Source organism: Helobdella robusta, assembly GCF_000326865.2.
Source record: "Helobdella robusta unplaced genomic scaffold HELROscaffold_4, whole genome shotgun sequence".
Lineage (NCBI taxonomy): Eukaryota > Metazoa > Annelida > Clitellata > Rhynchobdellida > Glossiphoniidae > Helobdella > Helobdella robusta.
Genome location: NW_008704902.1, coordinates 8,031,895 through 8,051,893, shown reverse-complemented (window position 1 = coordinate 8,051,893; position 19,999 = coordinate 8,031,895). Strand labels below are relative to the sequence as shown.

At 34.6% G+C, this 19,999-nt stretch overlaps 1 protein-coding gene across 1 annotated transcript in view; it reads left to right on the top strand.

Moving 5' to 3' along the window:
* HELRODRAFT_162932 (hypothetical protein) overlaps positions 1 to 1,440 on the top strand; it is a gene marked incomplete at both ends in the record, with an annotated part of 4,014 nt that extends 2,574 nt beyond the window's left edge. Inside the window, 3 exons of the mRNA XM_009024983.1 lie at positions 341 to 486; positions 579 to 758; positions 1,217 to 1,440. Coding sequence (XP_009023231.1) covers positions 341 to 486; positions 579 to 758; positions 1,217 to 1,440 — 550 coding nt within the window. The remainder of the gene's footprint in view (positions 1 to 340; positions 487 to 578; positions 759 to 1,216) is intronic.
* Between the last annotated feature and the right edge of the window lie 18,559 nt (positions 1,441 to 19,999).

The window sequence follows — 19,999 nt, the reverse complement described above, 5'->3', positions numbered from 1 at the left end:
ATACTACGCAACCTTCTACTACCCTTCTACTTCAATCGCTACAACACTTTACAACAACATCAACACCCCCGGCCTATCTACCTACCACTAATTCATTGTCAGCAATACCAGTAATTGTTTCATCAACTCGTAAAAGAAGCAACCACCCCAGTCGACGCTCCTCACCAAATCATCCCACCAATCTCATCAACATCAAATTCACCCCGACTTACAACCCAGCCAAAATTACCTTCAATCACCCCATGTCATCATCCACCCACCATCTACATTTTGAATGTTACTATCAGGGTAATGATACACATACACACACAAACACACACTCACACACACACACACATAGCTATTGTCACACCGTTTCGCCTCATGCTATCAATAAAGCACTGGAAACCCTATGTCTCAAGTACATTATTGACAGTGAGCCATACTTCACCTGCGACATCTATCATTCACCAAATCATCCATCATACGAAGTCTCCACCTTGATGGGTTAACTTCTAACACTGCGTTGGGAAGCGACTCAAAACTCATCATTGGGAGTGACTTCAATCAACTCGACCATCATTCCATCCTTCAACCAGGTCTACACCATATATTCTGGGGTCCCACCCACCAAGATTCCAACCTTAACAAAATATATGGGATTAATGTAAACCTGGACATCACTCACACCTATAGGTCACATGTTTCCACACATAATCTTGGGGTGGTTGCTGTTCCTCCACCTCCACTCAACATCGAGAAACAACACCACGAGAAAAGTCATCTCATTTCGCTGTTGTCATCCTTAACAGAATAGTGCATGCCTTCAACATCTCAATATCGGCTTCATTAATATCTTCGACTTCAACGTGATACTCTACCACCAACAATACTCTACCAGCAATTTTTAATAATAACACTTTTAATTTTGATAATATTAAAAACAACAATGATAATAATAATCCTATTAATAGTAATAAAACTTGTAACAATAATAATATTAACAATGGTGCCAATGATGATAATAATAATAATAATAATAATAATAATAATAATAACAATAATAATAACAATAACAATATTAAAGATAATACGTTCATAACTAACTCTATTGACAATTTTTTGAAACACTGTTTTGATAAATTTAATAAAATCAATAATATGATTTTATTATTTTATTGTTACTCAAATTACAACACGTACTACCAAACATCATACATCACGATCAGATCATCAGACCCTTCATTTATTAGCCCATTCATCAAATATCTACTTCGCCAAAAAAATAAATCTATGAGATCAGGATTCAACCTCAAAGCAGCGATCACCAAATACATCGACACACTTATCAGCTTCAGCTCAAAAACATTCACTAACAGTAAGCGTGGAAGCAAAGCCATGTGTGACCAAGTCAACAAGATCAGAGGCTCTGACAAATCATTCAACACGTCAACCTCATAGCAAATTGATGCCAATAAACTCAACACCCACTTTGCTTTCATGTCAACCGACCCGTCCTACAAAACTCCACCAACAAAAGCAGCAACAATAAATAGTCGTCATCAACATCAACAATTTACCTCATACTCCGTCCTGCACATGCTAACGAAGGCCTGTCCATCCGGTACAGGTTCAGACAGTCTACCAGCATAGTTTCTACAAATCATCGCTCCATTCATCTCCAGCACCTTAAGCTCACTCTACAATCACTGCTTAATGCATTCATTCATCCCATCACAATGGAAATCCAGCACAATTCATCCAATTCCTAAAACCAAATACCCATCATCACCAATAGATTATCGTCCAATATCTATCATCCCCATACTTTCCTGTATTTAAAAAAAATTATCGTTAGGTCATTCGTCTATCCATGTTTCAACCACCCATCGAACCACTATTACAAGATCAGTTTGCATTTCGCCCTACAGGTTCATCCGCCACTATCTCTCTTACTTCCTCAATAACATCTTTCCTTAAAAACAATAATGTTTGTCTTATTGCTCTCGACTTTTCTAAAGACATTCTCAATTACTTCTCACTTTCAAATAAGTTAGCCTCTCTTCCTCTACCTGACAACATTTACAATATTCGATATTCAATATTCATCTGTTGGGCTGTTTATAATAAATTTTTTTTCTAATGGGAGTCATTCTACTTTCTTTAGATCTACTCTTTCCTCTACTCTACCTATTAATTCTAGCGTAGTTCAAGGTTCTGTTCTTGGACCATCTACCTTTATCATCATGCTTCTACTCTCCAAACTTTTTATAGCTCTAATCACATCATCAAATACGCTGACGACACTTACCTTATCATCCCATCATCTAACTCAAACACCATCCAATCAGAACTCGACTCATTAACTCAACGGCAGCCATTTTAACATACAAAGACTCAAGGCGGAAAGCAAAGTATCACACGATAGAATTTTCAAATTCCAATAGGCTGACGACGCTGCTATTCCTGCCAAAACCATCTCCGCTCTCAAAAATAGTTTTAATATCTTGTCGTGTGCCTATAGTCGCGCAGGACTTGTTAACACTGCAAAAACCGAGGTTCTCTCACTCGCTACAAATCAAAACAAACCAGCTATACCTTTCGTGGTTCGTGGAGATGCTCTCTCAATGATTCGCATGAAATCATGTATCTTGGTAGTATGCTCAGTACTGAGTGCTGTCTGGATCGTGAAATTGGGCATCGAATTAGGGTGGCGTCGGTTGCATTTGGCAGACTAAGAAATCGCGTCTTTTTAAATCACAATCTTACCGTGATGTCAATGATTGCTATACAGCGAACTATCAAATGACTGTCGTTCAGTCGGTCGGCCAAAGAAGTGATTCGTAGATCATGTGAAAAGCGTACTTCAGAAATGTAACATCAACTCGACTGGACTTGAAAAAATAGCGAAAGATCGGTCTATATGGAAGATTTGTAAATATTGTCTCACAAGTTTTATGTGGAATGGACAAATGCCTATTACAGGCGTCAACCTATACGTCATGCAGCAACATCAAGAGAATTGTAACCAACTGGTCCTCGATGCCCCCATTGGGGTAAACTAGGCGCATCAGATTTTAGATTAAGAAATCATCTACGATCTCAAGAAGGCCGACTTAATGGCGACGCAACGTCGTCGGCGCTTCGGTGGACAACACAACAACATATATGTTTTTGAACGAGTGTTATATATCAATCAATCAATCAATTTTCGTTTTGCGTCCAGAGACCCGGTTTCTCGAGGTAGGACGTTGTTTTCTTTGCCATCAACTTTTTGCGCCAAATTAGACGATCAGTTGTATCCATTTCATTTAAATTTAGAGCTTTCATGTTTTGCTCGATTGTTTGCGACCAGGACTTCTTTGGACGGCCTTTGGGACGTGTGCCAGGTACTTCCACATCTGCAAGAGAAGTTATGGCACTGTTTCCACATGACCAAACCACCGCAGACGGTGTTGCCGGCATTCGTCCTTTATATCATCTAAACCAGCACGACGCAGGATTTCGGTAGATTTGATGTGGTCCTTCAGACTAATTCGATTTTTCCCATTGCTTGTATGCAGCTTTCTTTTCAGCTATTGCATTGTGTACACTGTCATTCCACCACCAAGTGCCCCGTTCGTGCTGGCGTTTTGTACTAGCTTTCCCACAAACTGTAGTTGCAGCGTTTATCAAAACGGTTTTGTATGTACTCCAATCTGTACTGGCTTGCGATTGGTGGTCTAACTGTGTGGCGATAATCCGTTGAAATTTTTCTAAATGAATATTGCTTTTCAGCTTCCAAGTTTTGATTCTCCGAGTATTATATATATATATATATATATATATATATATATATATATATATACATATGTACAGATTATTATTATTATCCTAACCCTAACTTGCACGATTGTCACTTCTGACATCAATCAGAGAGAGAGAGAGAGAGATAGAGAGAGAAGAGAGAAGGAGGAGAAAGGAAAAGAGAGAGAGAGAGAGAGAGAGAGAGAGAGAGAAAGAAACAGGTTGCGATCCGATCATAATTAAGCTTAGTAAAAAACTTCGTCAAAATTACAATATAAAAACAATATTTTTTAACGCAAATAATTTTTATATCATTAAAAAAATAACATAAAATTGGATGTAACTTTTTATTGGCTTCCTTCAATGTTATGTTATCCTCCGTGAGCTGAGAAATATAATCGTCAATCATATTAATTTTATTAATCAAATCAACTTTATCGTTTACAAGTTTTTTGTTATAGAATTCCAAATGTGACATTTTGCTCAACAACTCATCCATATCTCTGAAAAAAATAATTAACAAAAATTAATTTTAACAAACCTATGAGTACAACAATGAACTTTTGTTACTATTTGTACAAAAACAAAGTTTGAGATTTTACAAAATTATTTTTTCTATTAGTCAACTTTATTAGTCAACATTTACTGATGAATTTAGGTGATCTCTAATTCGACGGCTAAATAAAAATTGCAATAGTGTAGACAAGAGTTGATAAACGCGTGCACCAACAAAGAATAGAGAATAATCTTTTATAAACTTTCTTATCTGACTTATTTGACTTAACTGGAAAAAAAATTTTTAAATTATTCTAAAACATGAAACCTATCGTTAAACATGAATAAGCAAAATCATTTCACTTTGCTAGTCTTCATTACACCCTTTGTTTTTTTTTTAATCTGAGAACACATTTTTCTAAATTTATTATAGTTTTATGATGTTTTGTTGATAAATCTACAGCTATTATGCACTTGTCGGTGATGAATGAGAATACAGACAAAATTGCCAAGTTGAACATTTCGAAAAACTTCTCCGTAACTTTTGTAGTTGTTCAAAGAATGTACTTATTTAAAACGTCATATTTCAAGTTGGATACCAAGTAGGGTCTTGAAATTGACAGACTTCTCGTTTGACTTAAGGTCGTTGCGACTTTGGTGTAGCTTGAAAACTTTAATTTCGGTGCAAGGGGCGTAAATTATACCTGCAAACTTCTGCCCAAGTTGGCTTAAATTCGTATTTCGTTAGTCATTTTTTTGGGTTTTATGACTTCACGTCATAAGATCTACCTATTTGTTCTTTGTTCTCGCAGTCACATCGTAAATGGCCATTTTCGCCACATATTCCCAGCATTTCAGTAGGACAGATTTTGGACAATGGTAGACTACAAAAGAATCTTTTAGATGTCATATTTACTTTTTATCGCTGTGTAAAAAAAAACTTTGGTTGAGCAAAGTGTTAAAATTGTAAAACGTTAAAGCGTTTATTGCATTAAATTATAACAATATTGGTTGGAGCGTGACGTAAATTAACAATTTCCAATTTATTGTAAAACTTACGAACTGTGTTCGGCATCTCCCGTTCTCTAATCATAAACTTTACATGAGATAACACTTAGATACGAACGGTGGTTGGATAGTAAAAAATATTCACTGCAATTGATTGCTTTCAATGTTATTTATATTATCATATTTTAGTTCTTTTCTTTCTTTTAAATTCAATAAACTTTGAAAAAAATTTCCTCAAAACTTAAAATTTGATAATTCTGGATAGGGTTTCTTAAAAAAATACAAAAACGAGTTGATGTCATGATTAAATAAAAAATGACAATTAGCTTTCTTACATTAGTAGCTTCAAGATATACCAAAATTAAAAATAAATTTTGGTTACGGGTTTAGGTTTTAATAACAAATCTACAATTCACACGTATTCAAATAAGCTACATCTGGTATGTTTGAGCAAAGCTGAAGCTGAGTATTTAAAAAAAATCAATCAATCAATCCTCGTTTATTGTCTCCATCCGTTATGTTATTGTCTCCATCCGTTATGTGTCGGACTTTTTTTTCCATTCATCAGCTTCTGTATCCATTGCGTCAGCTGTTCCAGTACAATCTAGAACATCCCCTAGATATTGGAATGATGCGACTTTCTCTACCTTTATGAGTTCAAAAACATTGCTATCTCGTATTTGTTGTTGTGGATTGATGCAAGTAGGACAAACAAAATTGGACACTTTAGATAAAGTACTAATTATTTTTGAACAACGTTTGTGACACCACTGCTTACACTGCTGACACTTGATTGAATTGTTACCTACACAAATTTTACAAACTGAACCAGGCCATCGTCCAGTAGCTGTGGATTGGATGGGTTCACCAGTGTTCATTGCTTTGGTTTTGCTGATGTTGACTTTGAATCCATGATCGGCGAATCTGGTGTTCCAAGTTTCAAACATCTGTGCTGCATTATGCTCAGACGTGGCTAATAAAATTTATCATCAGCATATATTAGATTCCAAATGTCACCAGTGCGTATCAGTTTTGTGATTTCTTACATCACAGTTATAAATAACAGTGGACTGAGAATCGAGCCTTGGTGAACTCCAACGCCGATGTCAAATGCATCTGTGTTTCCAACGGTTGTGCTGACGAAAGTCTTAGTATTTGTATACATTTCCATCACAAGTCGAACAAGATATTCTTGAATGAGTTGTCGACGTGGACTCCGTCTGATTCTGATTGTTTCACGGAAAACTCGATCAAATGTTTTTTCAAAGTCTACAAAAATGTGAACAGTTCAATGGATCACCTTTGCCTTTGTATAGCGGAACTGTCATGCTATAGTTCCATTTAGTCGGCATTGAGCAATTTCTCCACACTTCACGGCAAAGTTGTAGTAACGTTTGGATATCTGCAGTACCAGATGCTTTGATATTGTCATTTGTGAGTCCAGAGGGCCCTGCTGCCTTTCCATCCTTCCCAGCGGTCAAAGTTTCTGTAAGCTCCTCTACATTGATGTCTGGAATCGGACCTTCGATGGGTGGAGCGTCAAAGTTGACATTGCTGAAATTTGTTTCATAAAACAGACCGTTGAAGTATTCTCTCCACTCTAGCTTGATTTCATCTTGTTTAAGAACCATTTTTGTCGTTTTTGATACATGAGGCACCAACTATGTCTTTTTTCGTACGCTTTGCTTGTTTTGCTATACGATACAGAGATTTCATTTGTTCACCTTTGCTTTTAGTGAGCCACTCTCTGCACTGATCCATCCGAGCCAGTGCGACTTGACGTCTTGCATAGTTGTTCTTCTTACGGAAAATTTTATGGCCATCAACAGACTTTGATTTTTGTCATTGCTTGTATGCAGCTTTCTTTTCAGCTATTGCATTTTGTACACTGTCATTCCACCAACAAATGTCCCGTTCATGCTGGCGTCATGTACCAGTTTTCTCACAAACTGTAGTTGCAGCGTTTATCAAAACGGTTTTGTATCTGTAGCACTCTAAGTTTCATAAATTTATAAATAAATATATATATATATATATATATATAGTTTTATATATACATTTATATATAGTTATATATATATATACATTGGATTAAGACTGTCAGGCTGTCCTGAGCATAACATAAAACTGCATCCACGCTGCTTTGCGTGCTTTTGAGCAAAAGGCTAGTCCCACCGCTTATAACTGGTGGTTGTCGTCAGGAAGTGTGTCCGGATGTAAAAATTTTTTTACAAATAAAATCAAATAATTTTTATCAAATAAAATATAAATAAACATAAATATATATATAATCTATATATATAGTGTATATATATATATACTATATATGTACGTAGTATATAATATATATATATATACATAGTGGTATAGTTATATATATGTATACATATATATACATTGTATATATATATATAGTTAGTTTTATAAATATATAAAAAAAAATTAATATATATATATATATATATATAGTATATATATATAGTTTTATATATAGTTATATGTATAGTTATACCTCGCAAACCATCAACAACTATCAAACATTTTTGAACACATTTGATCGAGTTCCCCGTGAAGAAATCAGGTGGAGTTCAATCAATCTTCACGTCAATCTTCTCTCAATGATTTTCTCGACAATTTTCAGGGAGTGTTCTAACAAACGTATACCCCGATATGATGAACAATTCAATGGATCACCTTTGCCACTATATCGTTCCATTCAGTCGGCATTGAGCAATTTTCTCCAGACTTCACGGCAAAGTTGTAGTAACATTTGGATACCTACAGTACCAGATGCTTTGATAATGTCATTTGTAAGTCCAGAGGGCCCTGCTGCCTTTCCATCCTCACAGCTTTAAGAGCCTCTGTAAGCTTCTCTACAGTGATGTCTGGAATCGGACCTTTGATGGGTGGAGCGTCAAAGTTGACATTGATGGGATTTGATTCATTTAACAGATGGTTGAAGTATTCTCTACACTGTAGCTTGCTCATCTTGTTCAAGAACCATCTCATTTTGTCGTTTTTGAGATCTTGCATAGTTGTTCTTCTTACGGAAAATTTTATGGCCATCAACAGACTTTGATTTTTGCCAATTTTTGATAATACTCTGGTATTATCGGCTTTGCGACTGATGCAAAAATGTAGCAAAAAATGAATATCTGCAGTCCCTAGAAAAAATGTACACCCACTATACATTTTCGAAAATTTTTGTTATTTTTTATTTCAATATATTTTATATAATATTTTAATAATTTATAATTAAATTAAAATTAACCATTATGCATTTCTCTAATTTTACAAAATAAATGTGTTGACAACTCATTTCCATTTTTAATTCTAAAATCTAAATCAGAAAAAAAACTACTGAACATTTTGAATAGAGGTCTACATGGAAAATTTCCCGCAAATTTTCATGCAAATACCCGCGGGAAAACTGCGGTTTGGGAACAGAAGTTGGAGGGAAACTCACGGAGCGGGAATGAAAAGCGTGGGAAAACCGCGGGTCGGATATTTTTCGTGCGGGAAGTACCGCGGGACGGGAAAAATTTTAGAGGGAAAACCGCAGTTTACTTGACTTTGATGGCGAAGTTCCAAAAATGTTGAAAATTAATGAGAAACTTCATAGCTTGAACAGCAAAACAACTGAAATACTTAGATTATTATTACTATGTTTAAAGCTAAGCAAGCTCACAGATGCATATGCATTACGCTAAATAATATTCATTGTGTTATGTGCAGGGCACATCACTATTTATTTTATTTGTTTTTGGGCGATAATTAATGTACAGTGTGACTTTTACTGTGACATGCTTTTTTGTTCGTTCAATTCGTTTGGTTATAGAACGTTATATTTATTTTACGTAATAAATTAGTATACGTACATTACGCTTATTGTTTTCTATTTAGTATGTGTTTCAGCTCTTCAAAACAGCAAAACACAACATTAAGTATGCAGCTTGAATACAGATTCTGTCTTTATCAGCTGTTTACACAGATAAATACGTGATCAGCGAGTTCTATTTTCATTTTGTTTTTTTTTTATTTCGACGACAACCTCGTGTTAGCAGTTTGGTAAATATGGACAAATCGGCAATCAATAAAGTTAATATCTTCCAAAAGTCAGCGAATAACGTATTTATTTTTTCAACAGTCAAGGAGTGGTATAAAATTTACAAACAATTTACTGAAACACTAACATTAACCGTATTCTTGTTTGTTTTTATAATAAAAGTTGTACATAGAATGTACTACATTCTATGTACAACTGACTAAGGGTACTTTATTGTCTTTGTTAATAATGATATAATTATTGAGGGAATGAGTGCCGGGAAAATGAGGATTTGTGAGGGAATGAGTGCGGGTGAGGGAAGACTTGTGAGGGAATGGGTGCGGGTGAGGGAAGACTTGTAAGGGAATGGGTGCGGGTGAGGTAAAATTTATTTTCAGGAGGGGCGGGTGAGGGAATAGAATGTGTTCCCGCGTAGACCTCTAATTTCGAATGAGTGACATTTAAAAGGATTCACAGCCAAACATCTTTTCTGGTTGTCCGAGCTACTACGCTACTACAGTTAATCTAAGAGAATCACCGGGAAAAAGCAACGAATAGAAAGTGATTATATTAATACAATAAAAAAAAAGAACATGACGAGTATTTATTAATAAAGTTTAATATTAAAAATTTTAATTTTTCTAAATTTTTGTACGTCATATGTAGAGATAATTATTACAAGATGTGCTTGTAGAAATCTCATATTTGATTGCTTTAAATGATGAAATGGAACATTCTATATATTTCAAGTAAAATCAGTTATTTTTTTATTGGCAATAAAATTTTAAAAACTATTAACTATATGTTTGAACAAACAAGTATAATAGATGCGAAACAAAAAATAGAAATAATTGTCTTTATATATATATATATATATATGCAAATTTCATTGAAATTGTTTGCCCATTTTGCATTAATTAACTTCTTTATAAGACATTCAACGAGGCGGTATTGTTTGAGTTCATATTTATCTAAAACTGGAATAAAGCTAACAGCGCTGTTTCGGCGTAATGCCATCTTCAGAGCCTAAATATTGTTTAAACATATAATTTAATTAAAGTAAATGCCTAATGTAAAATGTGAAAATATGGAAAATAAAATATGTATTAAATTGTGAAATAAATTAACCTTGTTGTAAATATCATAATAACTAAAGTTTATGTAGATTATATAAATAAAATAATGTAATTTAAATAAAATGTTTAGTAAAATAATTAAAATATAGAAATTTTATAAAAGTTTTAACAGGGTTGAGAAACGTTAGTGAAAACTAATTACGAATGACATGTGCGCCAGATATATAATATTGCTGTGTATGCGTTGTGAATACAACTATTGCGGTTGAATATGTGTGATACGAGTTTCCACATCAGACCTACGGATACATAGTTAAATATAAATACATATATGTACATGCAAGATACATATCTATGTATAGAGCAAGTATTAGGTATCACATAATACATCCAACGACGCGATGACGGTTGTCGGATGACGCTGGGTCACAAACTGCGTGTTGATGGGTTGAAATGTATTCAACGTAGGATGATATTCATATCGTTGTGGTACACGCAGATCCTGTGGATCAACCCCAACGGCAACAGTAGGTGTGAGATCGTGATATTGAGAAAACAATTGCAAAGTGTGATCAAAGCTGTTATATTGTTTATTGAGTGAGGGTTTATGCTTGTTGATATGAAGGGCTTCTTTAATTTTAAGGCGAACTGGATTGATTATGAGCCTTGACTAACACTCTATAAATTCTTTAACCAAAAGAACCTTCAAAGATACAGTAACAATTTTTACTCCCTACACAGTACAATATCTCCATTACCCACAAGTAAAGAGAAACGATCAGCTATTACCTCTCGAACGCAATCCTAAAATAATAAGCTTTACTTTTGATAATGTTATAAATGCTGAAATGGTCGAATAAACGTTTAAACAAGTTTGCGTTTGAAGCAGTTGTGATTATCTATCAACAACCTTGAAATTAGGAAATATTAATATTTGACGATGGTGAAGTTACAACACTGGTGTTAACGATCGTGAAAACAATACTATGCTGACTTTCCCTAAACACCACAGGCTGTCAGCATCCAACAATATTCTCAAAGCCATTAGTAGAACCACAAAGGACAAAAACCTTATTACAAGTCTACAAGGCAAATGGCAATACAATATCCATGTCTTACCTTATCTGGTCGCCACTGACCTTTTTAAACATCAAAGGTCTATAGCAAACTCAAATAGCAGCCTTGTGCTTGGCTAAAGGATGTCACAATGCCACAGCGTAGGATCACTTACTCTCAGAACGCCAATTGCTCTCGATAAAGCAACATATAGGTAAATTATAGGTGAACTATTGGCCCAGTTCCTGCTACAATGCCAATCCACAACCCGTTTGTCATACCATCACAGTACCAAATCGCCAAAATCTCCAACATAAAAGATACCTTTCCAACCAGGCTCTCAAACACAGTGCAGCCGGTCATGTCGGCGTCAATCTATCAACATGCTAAAACAACATTAAACATGCTCCATATAAATGCTCTTTAAGCTGCTGTCAAGTCGTTACGGCCACAGCATCCTTCTCAATATTTAAAAACCAAGAATCTATGATAGCATTAACAGCATTTGTTCTTTCTGCTTCGTTCATCAAGATAATGTGTCGCATCTATTCTGCTGCCCCAGCAAACTTACACCACTCAATGCAGCAGACCTCTGGCAAAACCCATTTGCAGTTGCAAACCGACTCAGACCTCCTCTGGAACGGTGAACCGGTGTTAGACAAGGAGCAACAACAACACTTTGGGCAATTACCCAACGAGATTCACAGTTTTTACCAGAAAATTCTTTCAAGTAATGCAGATAAACTATTTATTTATTTATCACAATTCTCTTCACAATATTTTTCAAAGGCATCAAAACATTACACTCGTTTACTAAAACAAATTAATTTAAATAACAACCAACCAGACGGCATTGCAAATTTTAGTTTGATCTGAACAACCTGAACAACACAAAAATAAGTACAAAAAAAGAGAAAACTTTGGAGACGTGAGCGCACTTAAAAAAAAAGATTAAAATTTCTAGCAGACTAACGTGAAAGAAACCACTCAAATTTTGGAAAAAGTTTTCTGATAATATTAATAGAGAGGTTTGAAGAATATCTTTTTTCTACAGTATGTTCAAAATTATTACTTCTGACTTGAACCAACCCGTGGCAAATAAGACACAACCGGTAAAAGCCACTCTCGTTATAGGCGTTTCATCAATATTGAGACTCATTAGTAGCTCTAGTTAAGCGGATTGTAGTAAATCAAGACTGTTGTCAATGCAGCGGCAGAGAACATAAAAATTGTATGACATGTCGCAAAATCTTATTCAAAACTTCATATATTACATTAAAAGGGTTAAATTACTTTTCCTTAGGAAAATATGGTAATTTTAGTTCCCAAAGCGTTGTTTTTAATTTCTGACAATGTCAAATGTTTGAGTCAGTTATCTGAAAACTTTACAAATCTGTTTTATTTCATTAACAAGAACACAATGTTTACAAAAAAACTAACAAATCGGAAAAAACAGAAGCGTCTTTTAAATAGACATATCAGTTTTCCAAGATGTTGGCATCAATAATAATTTGAACATAAATTTCTTTTATGTTATTCAAAATCTTGATTATTTTAATCTATCGAAGATAAACAAATGGACATGTTTTTTAGCAAATCTATACAGCTCTATACAGGTAGACACTTCGTAATAAACACATTTATAAAAAATGTTGGTAATAGACCATAATTTTTACAATAAGACGTGAAATCCTCTACAGCAACATCAAAGTAATATACCAGAACACCAACTACACGCTTCTTAAAATTGCAGAAGCAGTCCTAATTCACATCTATAAACCAAAAATAAATATACAACAAAAAATGACAACCTCACTCCCAACCCGGCCCTTAATTAACAATGAAAACAAAGAAGTAATAAAAACTAGTATTATAAATAATGACAAAGAAGAATATGATGTTATCAATGAAGAAAATGGAACCAACGAAGAAATAAACCAATAAAAAAATCTGACACCTAATTTCTATCTAAGTTCACTTTGACAAAGTGAATATTTCCCTATATAAATCAACTTGCACTGATGATGATTCATTCGGAATCGAAATATGGCCTTATTTGCAGCATGAATTCGGAAAATAAGTTTATTTTGAATTTTAATAAACTAAACGTTCTCCAAAAAACTTTAGTGAGATAAATCGAAAAAACGAACTACAAACATATTAACGCCAAACATTCGGTAGAATTGATAGAATATTGTAAAAAATTTATAAAAAAATAAACCAAAACCAATTTTTGCTAACGTTTCGCTAAATTGATTGACCAAAGGCATATCCAAAGATGCACTAGCAGCTGACAAACCAATGTCTTGAAAAAAATTGTTATTCAAATTATAATAAAACTAAATTAGAACTAACAGAAAAAACTGCTTAGAATGAAATAAAAACATAATGCATACAAAGAAAATTCTTAAACTTTGTTCAATTTATAAGACATGATAGGTTTATTACAAAAAATAGCTTAATTTTTTTTACCTATAGTTAATAAGTAATAATGATGAGATGGTTCCTGAACAAGATGAGATCAAGCTGCAGTGGAGAGAATACTTCAACCGTCTGTTAAATGAAACAAATCCCATCAATGTCAACTATGACGCTCCACCCATCGAAGGTCTGATTCCATACATCACTGTAGAGGAGCTTACAGAATTTATCTAAAGTGTCCAATTTTGTTTGTCCTACTTGCATCAATCAAACAAATTCGAAATTGCAATGTTTTTGAATTCATTAAGGTAGAGAAAGTCACATCGTTTCAATATCTAAGGGATGTTCTGGATTGTACTTGAACAGCTGAAGCTGCCGTTCGAGCACGCATACGTGCAGCCTGCAATAAACGGCATCTCCTAGCCTCTATATTGATGCGGCGTGAGATCCCACTACCACTACGATCAAGACTTTATAAATCTGTTATACATGATATCGGGGTATACGTCTGTTAGAACACTCCCTGAAAATTGTCGAGAAAATCATTGAGAGAAGATTAACGTCGTGCATCACAATTGGAAATTATCAATTTGGTTTTCTAGCGGGGAAATAAACAATTGATGCAATTCACATCCTTCAGCAACTGCAAGAGAAATACCTCGCAAAGCATCAACAACTATCACACATTTTTGTAGACCTTGAAAAAGCATTTGATCGAGTTCCCCGTGAAGCAATCAGGTGGAGTCTACGTCGGCAACTCATTCCAGAATATCTTGTTCGACTTGTGATGGAAATGTATAGGAATACTAAGACTCTTGTCAGCACAACGGTTGGAAGCACAGATGCATTTGACATCGGCGTTGGAGTTCACCAAGGCTCGATTCTCAGTCCACTGTTATTTATAACTGTGATGGAAGAAAATACAAATCCGATAAGTACTGGTGACATTTGGAATCTAGTATATGCTGATGATATCGTTTTAACAGCCACGTCTGAGCAGAATGCAGCACAGATGTTTGAAGATTGGAACACCAGACTAGCCGATCATGGATTCAAAGTCAACATCAGCAAAACCAAAGCAATGAACACTGGTGAATCCATCCAATCCACCGCTACTGGACTATGGCCCTGTTCAGTTTGTAAAGCTGGTGTAGGTAACAATTCAATCAAGTGTCAGCAGTGTAACCAGTGGTGTTACAAACGTTGTTCAAAAATAATTGGTACTATATCTAAAGTGTTCAATTTTGTTTGTCCTGCTTGCATCAATCCACAACAACAAATTCGAAATAGCAATGTTTTTGAAGCCATTAAAATAGAGAAAGTCACATCGTTTCAATATCTAGGGGATGTTCTGGATTGTACTGGAACAGCTGAAGCTGGAATAAATGGCATCTCCTTGCCTCTATATTGATGCGGCGTGACAGTGGAAACAGTGCCATAACTTCTTTTGCAGATGTTGAAGTACCTGGCACACGTCCCAAAAACCGTCCAAAGAAGTCCTGGTCGCAAACAATCGAGCAAGACATGAAAGCTCTAAATTTAGATGAAATGGATACAACTGATCGTCTAATTTGGCGCAAAAAGTTTATGGCAAAGAAAACAACGTCCAACCTCGGGAAACCGGGTTTCTGGACGCAAAACGAAGATTGATAGATTGATTGATCGTTGTTATATGGTGCAGAAACATGGCCAATGACAACCAAACTGGAACAACTACACCGAACCGATATGAAATTGCTCCGATGGATGCAACGAATTAGTCTGAAGTCTTGTTTAGATGATATAAAGGACGAATGCCGGCAACACCCTCTGTGGTGGTTTGGTCTATGAAATGGATACAACTCATCGCCTAATTTGGCGCAAAAAATTGATGGCAAAGAAAACATTGTCCTACCTTGGGAAACTGGGTCTCTGAACGCTAAACGATGATTGATCGATTTTAATTCCGCAAACTCACAGCAAACTTTTTCTTTCCATCAAAAGTTTTAAAATAAGTTGTTACAATTTAATTCCCTTTTACATGTTACTCAAGTTGCACTGGCTCGGACAGATCAGTGCAGAGAGTGGCTCACTAAAAGCAAAGGTGAACAAATAAAATATCTGTATCGTATAGCAAAACAAGCAAAGAGTACGAAAAAAGACATAGTTGGTGCCTCATGTATAAAAAATGACAAAAATGAGATGGTTCTCGAACGAGATGAGATTAAGCTACAGTGGAGAGAATACTTCAACCGTGCGTTAAACGAAACAAATCCAATCAATGTTAACTTTGACGCTCCACCCATCGAAGGTCCGACTCCAGACATCACTGTAGAGGAGCAATCAGGTGGAGTCTACGTCGACAACTCATTCCAGAATATCTTGTTCGACTTGTGATGGAAATGTATACGAATACTAAGACTCTTGTCAGCACAACTTCAACGAACCGACATGAAAATGCTCCGATGGATGCAACGAATTAGTCTGAAGGACCACATCAAATCTACCGAAATCCTGCATCGTGCTGGTTTAGATGATATAAAGGACGAATGCCGGCAACACCGTCTGAGGTGGTTTGGTCATGTCAAACGAAGTGGAAACAGTGCAATAACTTCTCTTGCAGATGTTGAAGTACCTGGCACACGTCCCAAAGACCGTCCAAAGAAGTCCTGGTTGCAAACAATCGAGCAAGACATGAAAGCTCTAAATTTAAATGAAATGGATACAGTTGATCGTTTAATTTGGCGCAAAAAGTTGATGGCAAAGAAAACAACGTCCTACCTCGGGAAACCGGGTCTCTGGACGCAAAACGAAGATTGATTGAATCCGTTTATCTCTTGGGTACTTAGTTCTCTCTTTTTAAAATTTAAAATGATCTTATTCAAATTTTTGAGTATAATTCTGCATTAATATAAGTCTGTCTAGATCGCTTTTCCCCCTTCGACGCTGCAAATCATTGTCTTATCACACTGGATCAAAAACTAGATAGATGGATAAATAGATCAATAGATAGATAAATAGATAGATATATAGACAGATAAATAGATAAATAAATATATACAAGTAAATATTTGTGCTGGAGACTAGCATAGAAATAGCTAAAACGAAAAAAGAGAATAATTTTAGATAAAGTTTTGAACTTTAAGAAACTATTCTATTTACTTTATACATCTATGCAGTGATGTAGTATTTTGTTAAAACTCGGGAAAAACTTTTTACTTGCTGTTGAAGCAAGCTTTTGCTTCTTCGAGATATTCATTAAAAATATGTGATAAGTCTTTAAAAATTTAAATAAATATTTTTGTTTACGAGTTAGCAAAAAATAGCAAAGTTCAGTTTTATCAAAATAAATAAGTAATTGCGAAACTATTTTGAATTAAATTTTACTTTTAGAAGATATTTTTGTGTCGACATCATCACCTTTATCCCTAATATTAATGTAATAAATCAATATTTATTAATAAATGGAGAAACTGCGAAAAATTGTCTCTGAAATGGAATCAAAAACATAATTTTGAAACATGCCAAAATTATCTGAAAAAGAAAGCAGTTTCCATAGACTCGTAGGTAAGATAAAAAAAAATTAAATATTACATATTGTTATATCATTATTATTATTATGAAAAAAAACACGGACGAAGACAAAATGTCCCTATGCCCGCAAATATATATCAGTATGGTTCGTTAAAGGTAATCTTCTCTTTTACGCTCGCTTAAGAGGTATCAACGACAAACACTCGTGTAAACCACGCATCATACACATTGCATGTGATAGGCGGGGGTCATTTTGTATTCGAACCCAGTCACTGCAACAGCAAGACCAGGCGCCCTTAACCATTAAGCCATCACGCCGTTTAAATTGGAATAGAAAATAATAATACAATGTTTATTTACAAAATTAAAAATTTCTTTTCAGAAAATATCAAGACTATAAAATTTCAGTTAATAGTTCTGTTTGTCAATATGATCTTCTACGTATAATATCCAAAATTTTGTTCACTACTAAATACTCTCTTGACGGTCCATCATGCATTTTTACGAAAATCTTAAGAGATTTATTCCATAGTATTACAAATGACATTCAATGTGTTGGTTCCATTTTTGTTTCACCAAACCTTTTATGTGTAATCAGTCCCACTGCGTCCAATGACTAAACAAAGTCGGATATGCCAGGCCAATTCAGTTGCCTACCTGTTTTTTCCCCATGCTATAAAATATTGCAAAATCTTCATACACAAACTACATTAACGAGCTTTACCGTGTCAATCCATTATTTTCCATAACCTCAATTATGCAGGAGTGTTCCGTTTGAATTTTCTCTTTAGGCTGATATACTTACGCCATGATTGCATTCGGATTTACGCCAGAATCATTTTCTTTTCAATCGACATGTTATTACAAAATTGCTCCAATTCCGTGATTACTGGCATTTTTTTCAGATTTAATATATCAGTAAAAAAAACACTACAGAGTTTACTTTTGAAATGTTGAATACTTACTCGGTCTGGGCAATTTTCGCAAAATCCTTTACAAAAACAGTACGTAACCAACTAGATAATTTTTAAAACTGGTAAACTTTTAGTCATTTCTTTTTTTTAATCAGTACTCAATTCATCAAAAAATACAGCATGTCACAAGTAGCTAACTCTTTTGTAGACTATCTGCCTTTCTTAATATGTAGCTTCTGATTTGCCGCTCGAAATCACGTAAAAATATTTCGTTAAGTCATTAATCTGTTAGCTAAAAATCTTGCCAAAAACAATCATGTCATAAAAGGGGGAAAAAGACATCTTCCAGGTGATAACTATTAAAAAACATTTCATCAGCCGTTCGAATGTGATGGATATGTTGACGGTTCATTAAATCTAGTTTTTGCATTGATGTTATCTCGTTCGCATTTGCTTACTTCACTAAGGGGAGCGGCGGGGTACATGTCTGGCGGATTGGCATAAGTTAAAAAAATAAATTTAATGAGTTTTTTCTAATTCTTGTTCCCTGTGAGTTTTTAAGCTTCTAGAATATTATCTTAGCGCAGAATAAGCTCATCTAGTAGGTTTTTGAAAGCTGGCTTATCATTAATCTGCCTTTCACAATACTTGATTTTTTTTAATTTTGAGCTTTTCCATGTGCAGATATAGGATCCGATCTTTATGAGAATAAAAAATAAACCAAAAATGGATAAAGAGTAAACGCGAAAATGATTAACGAAAACTTGTAAGAAATATGAAATAAGATCAAGTATTGAACGATATTTACTAGTAGCTTAAACATAGAAACAAGACTAAACAATCTGGAAGCAGCACTCAAACCACCAAGTTCGGATTAAAGAAAAAATATCTAATAAAAAATGGAAAATAGAAACAACAGGTGAAATTGTTATTAGAAACTGTTATTAGAAACATTCCTTCATGTATTCCAGAAAAAGTCATTCAGCTATCTGGTTTAATCATTCCTCAATTAAAGCAGTTACAAGATCAATACGCATTTCGCCAGGCATGTTCTTTTACCTCTACAATAACATTAATTCTTAAAAATAATTATCACGTTTATCTAATCGTGACGTTTCTAAATTTTTCAACACTTTGAATCATTTCTCTCTATCAAATAATGTAGCTTCTCTTCCTTTATTTTGCATCTGCAATATTATTATAAATTTTTTTTGAAATAGAAGTAATTCTACTTTTTCTGTTCACAACCATCAACAACCTTATCAGTTAATTCTGGTGTAGTACTAGGATCCGCCCTTAGACCATCACCTTTCATCATTAACGCCTCCACTTTTATTACTCACCCTAACTCTAAAAAAGTCATTAGAAATGTTAATGATGCTTATCATGTTATCATCAAACATCATCCAACCAGAACTTGATTTTTAACTGCATAAACAAAAAAATACAATCTGTTACTTAACCTCAATCAATTATCATTCGAACTCACTATAATGTTATTACATCCAGAACGCCCAACTATCACTCAAAAAAGTTAATTAAAAAATTAAAAATCACGTTCCCACTCAACATTGCATTTCAAAAAAACCACATCACGATATGCATTCAAAACATTTCATTCACAGGGCTCAAAGGTATAAATTATTCAACAACCCAGATTCACTCATCATTACACACATCAAGTATGCAGCTCCGTCTAGATCAAC